This window comes from Capsella rubella, unplaced genomic scaffold, assembly GCF_000375325.1.
Source record: "Capsella rubella cultivar Monte Gargano unplaced genomic scaffold, Caprub1_0 scaffold_7, whole genome shotgun sequence".
In the NCBI taxonomy this organism is placed as follows: Eukaryota; Viridiplantae; Streptophyta; class Magnoliopsida; order Brassicales; family Brassicaceae; genus Capsella; species Capsella rubella.
Window position 1 is genome coordinate 1,521,587 of NW_006238917.1, and position 12,544 is coordinate 1,534,130.

General features: G+C 35.9%; 2 protein-coding genes across 5 annotated transcripts; one reads left to right on the forward strand and one right to left on the reverse strand.

The window, feature by feature from the left end:
- The first annotated feature begins 2,633 nt into the window (after positions 1 to 2,633).
- Positions 2,634 to 5,980, forward strand: LOC17879071 (NAC domain-containing protein 76). Its single transcript, XM_006283818.2, has 4 exons — positions 2,634 to 2,746; positions 3,845 to 4,018; positions 4,125 to 4,396; positions 5,128 to 5,980. The coding sequence occupies exons 2-4, from the start codon at positions 3,850 to 3,852 to the stop codon at positions 5,818 to 5,820; spliced, it is 1,134 nt and encodes a 377-aa protein (XP_006283880.2). The 5' UTR covers positions 2,634 to 2,746; positions 3,845 to 3,849; the 3' UTR covers positions 5,821 to 5,980.
- Positions 5,981 to 8,271: 2,291 nt separating this feature from the next.
- Positions 8,272 to 12,289, reverse strand: LOC17878482 (disease resistance-like protein CSA1). 4 transcript variants are annotated; one of them, XM_023778150.1, is made up of 6 exons: positions 11,802 to 12,289; positions 10,567 to 11,713; positions 10,118 to 10,432; positions 9,888 to 10,029; positions 9,082 to 9,752; positions 8,272 to 9,011 (listed from the first exon to the last, which is right to left on the reverse strand). In XM_023778150.1, exons 1-6 carry the CDS (start codon positions 12,275 to 12,277, stop codon positions 8,379 to 8,381), a joined length of 3,384 nt encoding a protein of 1,127 aa, XP_023633918.1. In that variant the 5' UTR covers positions 12,278 to 12,289; the 3' UTR covers positions 8,272 to 8,378. The 4 variants fall into 4 exon arrangements, with proteins under 4 accessions (XP_023633918.1, XP_023633917.1, XP_023633916.1 ...); XM_023778149.1 differs by having other exon boundaries at positions 9,082 to 9,236; positions 9,318 to 10,029; XM_023778148.1 differs by having other exon boundaries at positions 9,082 to 10,029.
- Between the last annotated feature and the right edge of the window lie 255 nt (positions 12,290 to 12,544).

Consider the following 12,544-nt stretch of genomic DNA (forward strand, 5'->3'; position numbering starts at 1 on the left):
TGATCTCCTTCTTCCCTCATTTTCTGATTTCTCTATTTAATTACATTTACAAAAGTACCAAGTTGTAATTATTTTTACCGTAACCGCCGACACAAAAAAAGTGAAGAAGTTTAGTTTTACCTTGAAACAAATCTCACCCTTTTTTAAGAAAACGAAAAAGCGACATATGTTTTAGTGGATTTCGTCGGCATGCAATATTGACCTAACTCAAGCAAGAGGTATAAATACTTTAGTTCATATTATACGAACGTTTGTTTTTTCATGGATATATTCGTACGTACAAGCTTTCGAGTTATCAAAAATGAATTATGTGTTTCATGCCAAGTTTAATATTTTAGATACACGGCATTTGATATCTAAACAGTTAAATTACGTGAAAAAGACAAATATCAAAATTTATATATAAAGGTTATTTGGTTTATTTATTGAATGGGAGACACATATACTCTTCCTAATGTAACAGCCTAACAGATAAATAGGATTTTTCTTCACCTTTAAGAGCGGTTTAGGAGCATGCGTCTAGATCTAATAATTAATTTTATTTGTTTTTCAATCAAAAGCATGCGTCAACTTCAAACGAAACGAACAAAATGTGCAGAGAAAACAAGCGCAAAGCACTTCTTCAATCCGAATATAAACATGCAATTGACACGTGCTTGGAGCTTTGAATCCGAGACATCTTTGTCAACGTTGATTGAAAGAGCAAAGTTCATAAGAAAACCTATAGCCACTTAGCTTATTAATTAATTTCTGGTAACTAATCAATCTAAATGGTAATTTCTGTTACTTTAAATCATAATCAATGTATCTAAAAAAGTATGATATTAGTTTGGTTTTCACAAATTAATGGCTAAATAACTCTGAAACGTACTTTAGAAACAAATATATTGTTTGTTAATTAATAAAAGAGTCAACGTCGAAAGAACGGTGATAAGTGCAATTTTGAAGCCCAACAAGTTATGTCGAAACACGTTTTGATGAAAGTATGTATAATGGCATAGGTCCAAAGCATGCAGGACCATGGTCGACTGTTTCACTTTGTTATGTTTTTTCTGTACCTTTTTGGTGGCATGTCATTTAGAACCTCTTCACCAATCAATGTCTATAAATCCTATATTCGTGTATATATATGCAATTAAATGGAAGACGTTCTACCAAAACATATGCATTCTGATGCGGTGGTGCATATATATGTAAACACGACATGATTATATATGTAAATTTGAAGAACAGATGCATACTGATTATGCGGGGATGCATATATGTATATAAAAATTAAACATTCGAAGATGCCACAACGACGCTCCCAAAATAGATGAAAATCATTTTTGGTACCAAAATAAGATAATAACTTTATTCTTCGTTTCGCATGATATGTATATAAATTGGTAGTAGCTTTATTTGTCTTCTACGTAAAGATAATAGTCGAACAGCCAACAGGAGATCGCCACGTAGCGGCTGCGGTTCGAGTTCACTCCCTTCTCGTTGGTTCTTGTCGCTAAATCATTGGAGAAGAAGAAGGCTGTCACTGGAGCTGTATCTAAAGTTACGGATATACCCTTCATGAAACGCGAAGTGGTGCGAGGATGTTTTGGTAAAAGGTCACAAAATCCCATGTGAAGCGGGGGGTTTTTTTGGTTTATTGTACTCCCACGTGGCAGAGGGACATTCTCTGTTGTGCCAGCGTGGCATGTTCCAGAATGTCAGAATGTTTGCAACACTGAATAGGCCCGTGACCTTATTGGTCTGACGGTAAAATTTTTATTTAATCTTTTTATTTTATTTTTCTTGCTGTTGTTAATATATTACTCAGTCGCAACTACCTATAGCTTTGAACAATTTGGACCGAAGAAAAAGTTACGAAATGGTACATATATATTATTGATCATATCTATGTACAAACTAAGTTAGGTCCCAAGTTGAAAGAATGTCAGAGTTATTTGGCAGTTTTGTGGTAGATGCAATGTACAAATAAACCCAAAAACAAATTGTGAAGGGTATATGAATAAATCAAAAATTGTGATTTCGAACAATATAACGAATTGAATTGAATACCTTTGACGAAAAAGAAATGCATTGTGTGTGTGTGTGTAACAAACTAACAATAGATTTATAACGTCCTAGTCCATGTTATATGCTGCAAAACCTTGATCTGATAATTATAAAAAGAAATATTTAAGGTATAAGATGATATTATATGTTTTGAGCATTCTTAACAATATATGTAACCAAAATATTAATAATGCACCAATCTTAATAATCAGAGGTAACAATAATTTTGATATAATTTATTGGGTCATAATATATAGTGAAGAAAATATCAAAATTATGTAAGTAAATAACTCCGTTTTACTTCTAATAAGACATATATGTATAATAGTGCAGAATAATTTATATAAAGAAAAAAAAAAGAGTGAAGAAGAATGTGAACTAAAAGAAGCGGGAGGAGGGTGACGTACGCAAATGGGGACATGGAGAAAGCCACGCGCAATTGAGCGGTCCACACTCTCTCTCCTCTACCCTTTTTATATCTCTCACCGAATCATCAATCTCTCTCTCTCTTTTCATATCCCCTCGGAGCTTATAACCAAGTTCTTCACTATCTCATCTCTCTCTCTCTCGATGATCATCATCTTCTACACATCCATACCTCTTTGACCTCTTCTTCTTCTTCTTGTCTTTAATAGTCCTCAAACGAGTAAATAGTATTCCATACACATATATATCTCCACAGGTTCAAGAAAAGGTAAAACCTAATTTACTTAAAGGCTTTCATCATCAAAAGAGTCTATATCTGCATCGTCTCACTAACTTACATGTGCATTTTAATTTTGTTTTACTAACCCTTTCATCGATCTGCTTATGTGATTAATTGTCGATCTGTCTATTAAAACTTTTTGTTTTGTATGTCCATATTATAATATCTGAGCTAGGTCTCATGAGTTCAGACATGCATTTGGATGTGTAACTCATTCGTACGTATATATATATATATATTTATTTATATATATATATATATTTATGTATGTGTAGCAGTACTGTAGTAGTATATATATAGCACAGTCTTGTGTACTTAAAGCAATTCCATATATATAGCACAGTCTTGCGTACTTAAAGCAATTCCAAAATGAAGATAAAACAGACATATACTCTGAAACCATTATTACAGGTTTTTCTCAGACTTGATGATTTTTTTGTTGCTTTTGTTTTGTTTAAGATGTGGAAAAAGCTGTTTTTGTTTGTATTCTATAATGCTGTATATATCATATACTATATGTAATGCAGCTAGGTTGGGTTATTATAAAATATTAATATAGGTTGAGAAAGAAAAAAAATTCCGTTTCTCGATATGATCATTGCCTCCATTAATTCGTAAACCACGTTACAACAGGAACGCATCATTGGACTAAACACTCCTTTTCCGTTTTCTCTTAGCGTCACAGAAGCTCTCATGCATGTCTTCTCTTTGATTTCTTCAACTTTAAACCTAGTTTTCATGTTCTTGTTCCATCTTCTGACTTCTTTTTGATAAATAACACAAAAACAATACATGAGTACATGTAACTACGTACGTACATCAACATGGAAATGGTAAGTAAGTGGGAACTAACCACCAAATGAGCTGATATACTTAATTACAAATAAGCATTCTCCTTCTTTTGTGTTTGTTTCCATGAAACCATTTATCTAACTTTTCCCTACCTCTCTCCTATATGTAACCCCAAGTCTTTGTGATGTCGCATGCATGAAGATATCAGCATGCATACACATGTACATAATACATACGTATATATGACATTATGTATAGCGCTCTCATACTGGTGTTGAACTTGGTGTTGTGCAGAAATAATGGAATCAGTGGATCAATCATGTAGTGTTCCTCCGGGATTTAGATTCCATCCAACAGACGAAGAGCTCGTTGGTTACTATTTAAGGAAAAAAGTTGCATCGCAAAAGATCGATCTTGATGTCATCAGAGATATTGATCTCTACAGAATCGAACCATGGGATCTCCAAGGTTTTTTACAAAAGACATGATGCATGCTTAATTTAGGATTTGTTTTCTTAATCTGACAATGTGAATACAAAGATTTTGATGAGCTTTAATTATGTACTTTTCATAGAGAGATGCCGAATCGGATACGAGGAAAGAAATGAATGGTATTTCTTCAGCCACAAAGATAAGAAATATCCAACAGGAACAAGAACAAACAGAGCGACCATGGCTGGGTTTTGGAAAGCCACAGGTCGAGACAAGGCTGTTTACGACAAGTCAAAACTGATTGGTATGAGAAAAACACTTGTGTTCTACAAAGGAAGAGCCCCTAATGGCCAAAAAACCGATTGGATCATGCATGAATACCGGCTAGAGTCAGATGAGAATGCGCCTCCTCAGGTATTTTCGTTTTACCTGATATCATTTTTTGAAATAGATAAGGTAATTGTTATACTAGATGTTCAATATCTAGATTTTATCATCTTTGGGAAATTACATGTTAGTTTACTCGTCCTTTATGGGGCCAAGAGACTTTTTGTTTAGTCTCATAAGCTCTTTTGTGAGACACATTTTAACCTTTTAGGTAAAAGTCGAGTATCTTTAAGACTTATGTAAAATGTTACTTCCCACCTTTAATCACAAAACAAAAAGTAAAAAGTATGTCCTAAAACTTCAGTTCCATGTAGACCAAGGTTCGTTCCTCTTTATATGAATAAGAATTTTTAAAACAAATTTGGGCGTTAAAGTCTTATATTAAGTCGTCTGACTAAATACATGTATTAAAAGCGAGTTATACATATCGTTTCAAATCCTTTATCTAGCTTTTAGATACGAAATTTTTGTAAATACTATGAATGATGTGTGTATGCGTATCATATTTCATGCAACATCTCTAAATGGAAATTTTATAATTAATAATAGTTTGATATAGCTTAAATATGAGTATGTACCTATGCTTATTGCTAGCTATCTTTCCTGTGGTCTCACACTTTTAAGGCATGCTCTTATTGTGTCTCACTACAAATAAAAGCAACATTATTTCTTCTTTTTGTTTGACATTAGCCTAAAGGTTTGGCATATTTACACCAAATGTAATACACCATTCTTTTTCATGATTGTGTGTATCGTAGGAAGAAGGATGGGTGGTTTGTAGAGCGTTCAAGAAAAGACCAACGACGGGGCAAGCCAAGAACACGGAAACTTGGAACTCAAGTTACATTTACGATGAATTACCAAGTGGAGTAAGCTCGGTTATGGAGCCACTCAATTACGTATCTAAGCAGAAACAAAATATTTTTGCACAAGATTTAATGTTCAAGCAAGAACTAGAAGGATCAGATATCGGTTTAAACTTCATCCACTGCGATCAATTCATTCAACTTCCGCAGCTCGAAAGCCCTTCACTCCCTCTTATGAAAAGGCCAGTGAGCTCGACGTCAATTACATCATTGGAGAAGAACCAAAATAGCTACAAAAGAAAGTTAATAGAAGAGGATGTGAGCTTCAGTGCGCTAATAAGTAGTGATAATAAAGATAACAAGAAGAAGAAAACATCAGTGATGACTACTGATTGGAGAGCGCTAGATAAATTTGTTGCTTCTCAACTTATGAGCCAAGAAGATGGAGTTTCAGGTTTTGGAGGCCATCAAGCAGAAGATAGCAATAAAATAATCGGTCATTACAATAACGAAGAGAGCAATAACAACGGAGTAGAGACTGTTTCTTCCACATTATTGAGTGACAGAGAAGAAGAGAACAGATTCATCAGTGGATTCTTATGTTCGAACTTGGAGTATGACTTATATAAGGATTTGCATGTTTGATCAAAGATAAGGCTATAAGTATGGTGCGTAACGTTCGCTATATATGTACGTAGAATATATTGATATAGTGCGTATAACATATATGACTAAAGATTGTGTGAAAGATTTTTTTTTCTCTCTTATATACACTTTTAATTTTCGTTAAAAAGAATAATGTATGGCTGTGAATGAGTGAAGATAAATGCTATTTATTTTTGTGTTCGATGTAACGTTAACGAATTATATAGTTTAGGGTTTTGGTTTATGTATGGGATTCGTTTTCTTATATATTCTTTTTACGTAGTGCAGAGTTCACGTATATCTAAATAAATTACACCAATTTTTTTTGTTTGATTGGAACTTAACGTACAAGAATGATTTAAAGCTTATGTGTGGTCTAATTTGTACATCAAAGTAAATTGAAACAGCATGAATTGATTAAATGAGAGGTTTAATTAGGGATTGTTGATGAACTGTGTTAAGAGTAACGAAATAAACAAAAGAGAGTTGGCCCAAAGTGGGCCTATGAGTTGTCGAGCGTGCGGCGTACAAGATGGGAGTCCGATGGGCATGCTTTGTCGTCGTTTCAAGAGCATAGCCTCCTTCCTTACTCGTTTCTTCTCTTTCTTATTTCCCTATGTATTCTAATTCCTCTTAAAATAGTGACTACTTATCCTTAAATAATTTATTTCGTATAATTCCAAAGAAAAATTGTTACTCTTATTTGTTTTGTTAAAGTGTTTCAATAAAATAGTAACATTTCCAATATTTGTGAAAACTTATACAAATCTCTAACAGTTTCAGTGAAGACGACTAGTCGCCTGTTCGTGTCATCTCTGAATAGTGAGTTTTTGTCATATCAGAAGTATTTCTGTCCAAATAGTTAGTTTTTTTCCCTCATGACAAATCAAGTCTAAGGGATTAGCAAAATAAGAGATCAAGATAACGTGTGAGCATCTAATTGAATCGACATCCGTACCCTTGGTCTACTACTAGAAACACTTACGTACTTAAAAAAAAAAATTGAATAATCCTTAATTGATACCGTAGTTTATATATATTGTTTTCGAAAAGAGATGACAAGATCTTGGCAATGGAGATTTTACATGATGGTAGCTTTTGAAGGGTGATTGAAGGGAAGACAAGGCTTGTGATTTGTCCATTTCATACTTAAGGTGGGCCAACTAAACCACTCGTCTCATGTCTTCATTGCAATCCTCTCTTTTCTATCTTCAATGTATTTTTCCTAAGGAATTCAAAATATTGCAAATGGTTAATATGCAAAAACAATTTTATATATCTTTTTCTGAATTTATAAGTAACAGAAACAGTTGAAATACTAAGACATAATTTACTTTCATAACAAATAGATAAGCAAACTAGAGGCAAATGTATTGTTCTTTCCCGAAGCCTTTAAAAGCACAGTACATTTCAAATCCATATGAGTGCGGAATTTGATTAAAATTATGACAGTAGTATTAGTGTAGGATCAAAACATCTGTTTCCGCGTTATTACCTACCATTGTAGGAGCTCCACGTAAGTAAAAAAAGTAAGTAAGGGTATCATTAGGAACAATTACGCACTTTTAACCAAGCTAATGATGGGGGTATATACTATATAGAGACATGTTTGTATTTGTGTTATATGGTTTTTGGTATAATAGACCTAAAACATGCGACTATTTTAGGATATGTGTTAGACCCACTGACCACTTCTAGTCTACTCTCTCTTTTGGGGAAAAATAATATGAAGTTAAAAAGTATCGCAGAATCTTGACCAATGGGTATCCTCCATAATATAAGGGGGTGTTATTGGATGGAGAATTTTAAGGAATTTTAATTACGGGTGGATTTTAAAGTTCAATAGCCTTTAAATACAATTAAGATGGATTTGGTATGAAAGAGATGAAATCCTTTGAAAAATGTTAGGATTGTGTTTGTACGTGTTTTAGATGTAAAATACATTAAAATCTTAAAGAAAACAAAATCTATTGAAAATTGAATAACGCTTGTTTTAAAATACTTTAAAATACATCCAACAAATGTTAAATCCAATAACAGCAGATTTTATTGTGGTTTTTAAAATACATCGTTAAATAACGCTAGATTTTAAAATACATCCAAATCAATTAAAATACAAGGTTGAATAACACCCCCTAAGTCAAAAAGCTTCTTTCATTTTTTCCTCTCACGAGACTGTAATGTGAACTTGACAGAAGAGGGAATCACTGTTTTGCCCACGTTGTCGTCTTTCAATCAATTTTCCAAACCAAAACATTTAAAAGTAAAAATGAGAGTAAAACTGAATGATGCCAAATGTAATCATGGCTTGGAGCATGAAATAAGTCCATTTTCGTGGAGTTCTTCAAGAGAGATTACTCAAAAACTTGGTTGGTTATGTTTGTTGTTTGAGTGAAGAAACCATGGACTCTGCATATTAGGATCCATAAAACTTGTTTGATAACGTTAAAAAAGACCATAAACTCCTGGATTATTTCCGGTCAGTAACAAATTTCACTATACAAATCTTTATTTGCTATATATAACACAAACAAGTAAGTTTGTGATGACAAAAAAAATTATCTTACAAAAAATCTAGCTAACCCATAAACCATAAAGAATATAACACCTAGCCACATAAACCTAAAAGCATCGGACAAATACCCAGCAGCAAAGCTCACCATACTATTTCCAGCTGAGATATCACTTCCATTACAGTTCCCTTCAACAAGGACATGGTTTGGTTCCTCGTACACCAAACTTAAACCACAATTCACAATCTCCCCTGCTCCATCTCTCACTTCAAATACGATTGAAGCCTCAGTAGGAACACATTTATGATTTTCTTGCGACTTCAATGACCCTTCCAAATGTTCTGTTATGTGTGAGCAACTGGTGTAACCGATAAACACATGGTCCGAATCAATCTTGCGTGGTTCGATCCAACCTCCACCAAGAATACAAGTGAAACGTATACATGTCCCAAGCTCGTTTTTGAACTCACAAGTGCACTCTATTGAGAAGCGGTCAATTTCATCTTGAGTGTTAGGGAATGTGACAACAGCGCATAGAGCTATTGTTGAAAGCCTGTTGTCACACCAATGTGGCGGAAATTTCAACTTTAATGCGCATCCAAGTTTCCGATGGTTGAACCACGAAGGTACTTCACTTCCTGGAAAGCAAGTGATGAACAAAGCTTCTGAAACAGTTCCCTGCAAAAATAACACAAAAAATCATAAACTGTTAAATAGTAATTCAATTAGATAGGGTGTGAAATGGGACCTCTTCATAGCATCGACGTGCCTCTTGCTGACTTTTCCTTTGAGCATACGATGTGATGCTATTCTTTGCAACTTGTTCCAGATTGTTGCAGTTGGTGAAAATGAATTTCGAGTGAACCTTCTCCATAAGCTTTAAAAGGGCTAAGGGAGACGCAACTGTTTTCAGTTTGTCACAGCCATGAGCATCTAAGATCTCTAGATTTGGTGGAAGCAATGGAATTGATGTGAGATTCTTACAATACTTCAGGTCAAGCCATTTCAGATGATCAAGTTGACTGATGTCAACTTGCAGAGTGCTGATCATATCGTTCTTACTTAAGCATAAACGTCGCAATGGGGATAGGTCGTTCATACCACGTCTTAATTTGCGTAGATCTTCCACTTTTGAGCTATTAAACCGCAATATCTTTGGCATTTCTTTAACTGCTGTCCCGTCGAGCAATAATATCTGCAAACGTTTCATGTCTTCAATAGGAACTGCAAAAGTCTTGAGCTTTGAACAACCAGATAGCACCAGTTCTTGCAAAGCTTTCAACTTCCCTAGGCATTCTGGAACTGCCCCCAACATTTTGCAGTCTTTCACGTTTAATACAATCAGTTTCTGGAGCTTCACCATGTCGGTTGGAAGTTGACCAATCGCAGTCCCATCTAAGTGTAGATTTTCTAGGTTATCTGAAATAACGTGGAACCTCTGAAGGCTTGAGCAGTTGGTGAGGATGAGAGTTTTCATAGAAATCAGATTCATATGTGGAAGAACTCGGAGACTCGTGCATCCTCTCATGTTAAGAAAAATAAGGCTTTTCATACCTTTCATCTCACGAGGCAACTCCTCCAACCCCGTGCAGCCCTCAAGATTTAATCTTTGGAGACTTTCAGCATTTAGCAACCCTGAAAGATTGCATAACTTTCTTGAGTGGCTAAGATCAACCCACTTTAACTTTGGTGTATCCTGCAATGAACAGTCAGAAAAATTAAGCAAGCCTAATCAAGTAAGCTAATAAAATCATAACAGTGAACTTGAAGAAAGACGCACACACCTTAACTCCCTCCCAGACCTCTTCAATCTCGCTGTAAGGCAGGTTTAAGTCGGTAAGATTCTTCGGGTTGAAGTCTTTTGGAAGTTTCTTCATAGGGAATTTCAGCCAATGGAGATATCGTATCTTATACAAAGGAAAATCAAGCCCCTCAGGGAAGTTTAATTTACAATCAGCTTCACATTCCCGATCACAACGAGAACTATAGAATTTGAGGTATCTAAGATTGCACATCTTGATGAAGGTACTTCTGTCCAAAGGAAGTTTCTTCTTCAGTTCAGTCATGTCGAGAAAAATACCTCTCACTCTGTCTGCTCCCTGCTTAACCAATTAATGACAAGAAGTTAGCAAGTAGAGGTCGTGTGCTAAGTGAGCTTCTAATTTATCATATGAAAGGAGAGCTTCAAAATTTTGCTACACCCAAATATCAAACATTTCAAGGTTTATCTTACCAGTCTCTTCTTCAGAGCACCAACAATACATTTATGGTTCCACAGCCTACATGACCCTTGTGAACCAAGTTCCTTGCCAAATGTATATAGTAGATCATGCATCTCCACTCGTCCACCAGAAATGTTTATCAAGAATTTACTGGCAAGATTCTTTATTTCACTCACAACATCAATGGGTTCAGTGTCACGGGACTCCACTAAACACCTCACGTAGTACTCATCCCCTGATCTAAAGAAACACGCAATATCAAGAAAGACATCTTTGTGATGTGAACCTAGTTCATCATAGCTTATCTGCAAGACATCTTGTATCGTCTTATTGGGACTTTTTGCTAGCTTACAAAGTTTCTCTTCCCAGTGAGTCTCGTCTTTTCCATTTAGCTCCTTACCCAATATCTTGAGAGCTAATGGGTTGCCTTTGGCATAATCCGCAAACAATCTAGAAAGATTCATGAAATTTCCTTGTGGAGTACAGAGCTTACCACTAAAGGCAAAATAGTTAAAGTACTCAAAGCTGTCTCTGCCAGTCAATCTCAGAACCTCATATGTATCATCAACCATCCCCTCAATCACCGACCTGTCACTAGTCGTGATAAAGATTCTACTACCTCTCTTAATCCAGTCACATTCTCCGAGAAGATCCTCTATCTGTTTCTTGTCACTCACATTATCAAGAACAATGAGAGATTTCTTACTCAGTAGGAGTGCCTTCAAAGATTCAGGTGACAAGTCAGCGACTTCTTGGTTCACATCATCATCCTTCAACAACTCTTTCATGAAAATGCTCCGATCCATCATGCGGTCTTTCCACATCTTACGGACATCATGAAGAAAAACACAGCGTAGGAACTCGTGTTGCCACTTTTCATACAGCATACTCGTCAGGGTAGTCTTACCGATACCGGGCATCCCAACAACCCCAATGGTAAGAGTACTTTTGCACTCAAAATCTAACTTCTCTTCCAATTGCCTAAGACGTGTTTTGATGCCAAAGAGAGGAGGTAGCGAGTCGGGCGCAGCTTCAGGCGTTTCCTCGTCACATGCACAAGGATCATCAATGGGGATTTCTGTTTCCTGATCTGTCGAAATGTCAGTTAGTACATTCATCACTTGGCCTACAATTAGATTGATGTATTCACCTTCATTGCTACAGAAGAAGTTGAAAAGAACTAAATCAGAAACCCCAATAGCTAAAAGAGAGGTATTTTCACTTGGGAAATTCAAGGATTAGGTACCTCATCTCGGTCAACGCGAAGCCTAGCTTTTTAGGAACATCCTTCAAAGCTTGTTTCCACTTATCGAGCTTTTCACCATTACAAGTCTTAGCCAATTCCCAAAAATTGTCACCAAAAATCCCCTTCAGGTTTTTCACATCGTCCGTCTCCACCTTGTAAAATATAGGGATAACCACAAGTTTGCCTAAATCAACGCACTCCTTAATCTTCGCAAGCTCGTTCAAGCACCAATACGACTCCGTGTACAGGGTCGAGAAGATAGCGAGCGCGATCCTCGATTCCTCAATTCTAGAGAAGAATGTGCTAAGATCTTTACCTTTGGTTTCGTTTCTGTCGATGAAGACGTTGATTCCATCCATCCTCAAGGCCTTCTCCAGATGGCTGACAAAGCCGTTCCGCAGCTGTTTCCCTCGGAAATTGATGAAGACTTGATGCTGTGGCGGTGACTGGGCATAGGAAGAAGATGAGGCCGCCATGATCTCGATGGGTCAGGGGGATTGTTTTGCGTTGAGACTGCAAGCAAAGCATGATTCTCTTGGTTTTGCAGAGGCATGTGTGGAAGAGAGAAGACCATTGACTAAAAAAAAACTGGAGGTGAGTGGACTTTGATTTTTTTATTTTTTTTTCCCTAACAAGTCGACGACACTACCGTGATTTACAAAATAAGAAAGAGCCAGGAAGGCTTCCCCAATTGCTAAATGGAGTCAACGTTCTACTTAACGGAGAGAAAGCTCTCAGAGAAG

What these genes read in the sequence shown, in the direction of transcription:
- LOC17879071 (XM_006283818.2), top strand. Translation starts at nt 3,850, where the DNA reads ATGGAATCAGTGGATCAATCATGTAGTGTTCCTCCGGGATTTAGATTC. An exon ending in CGAACCATGGGATCTCCAAG is followed by an intron (nt 4,019 to 4,124) that starts GTTTTTTACAAA and finishes TACTTTTCATAG; the next exon opens with AGAGATGCCGAATCGGATAC. An exon ending in ATGAGAATGCGCCTCCTCAG is followed by an intron (nt 4,397 to 5,127) that starts GTATTTTCGTTT and finishes TGTGTATCGTAG; the next exon opens with GAAGAAGGATGGGTGGTTTG.
- LOC17878482 (XM_023778148.1), bottom strand. Translation starts at nt 12,277, where the DNA reads ATGGCGGCCTCATCTTCTTCCTATGCCCAGTCACCGCCACAGCATCAA. An exon ending in AGGTCTGGGAGGGAGTTAAG is followed by an intron (nt 10,030 to 10,117) that starts GTGTGTGCGTCT and finishes TGTTCATTGCAG; the next exon opens with GATACACCAAAGTTAAAGTG. An exon ending in CACGTCGATGCTATGAAGAG is followed by an intron (nt 9,012 to 9,081) that starts GTCCCATTTCAC and finishes TTATTTTTGCAG; the next exon opens with GGAACTGTTTCAGAAGCTTT.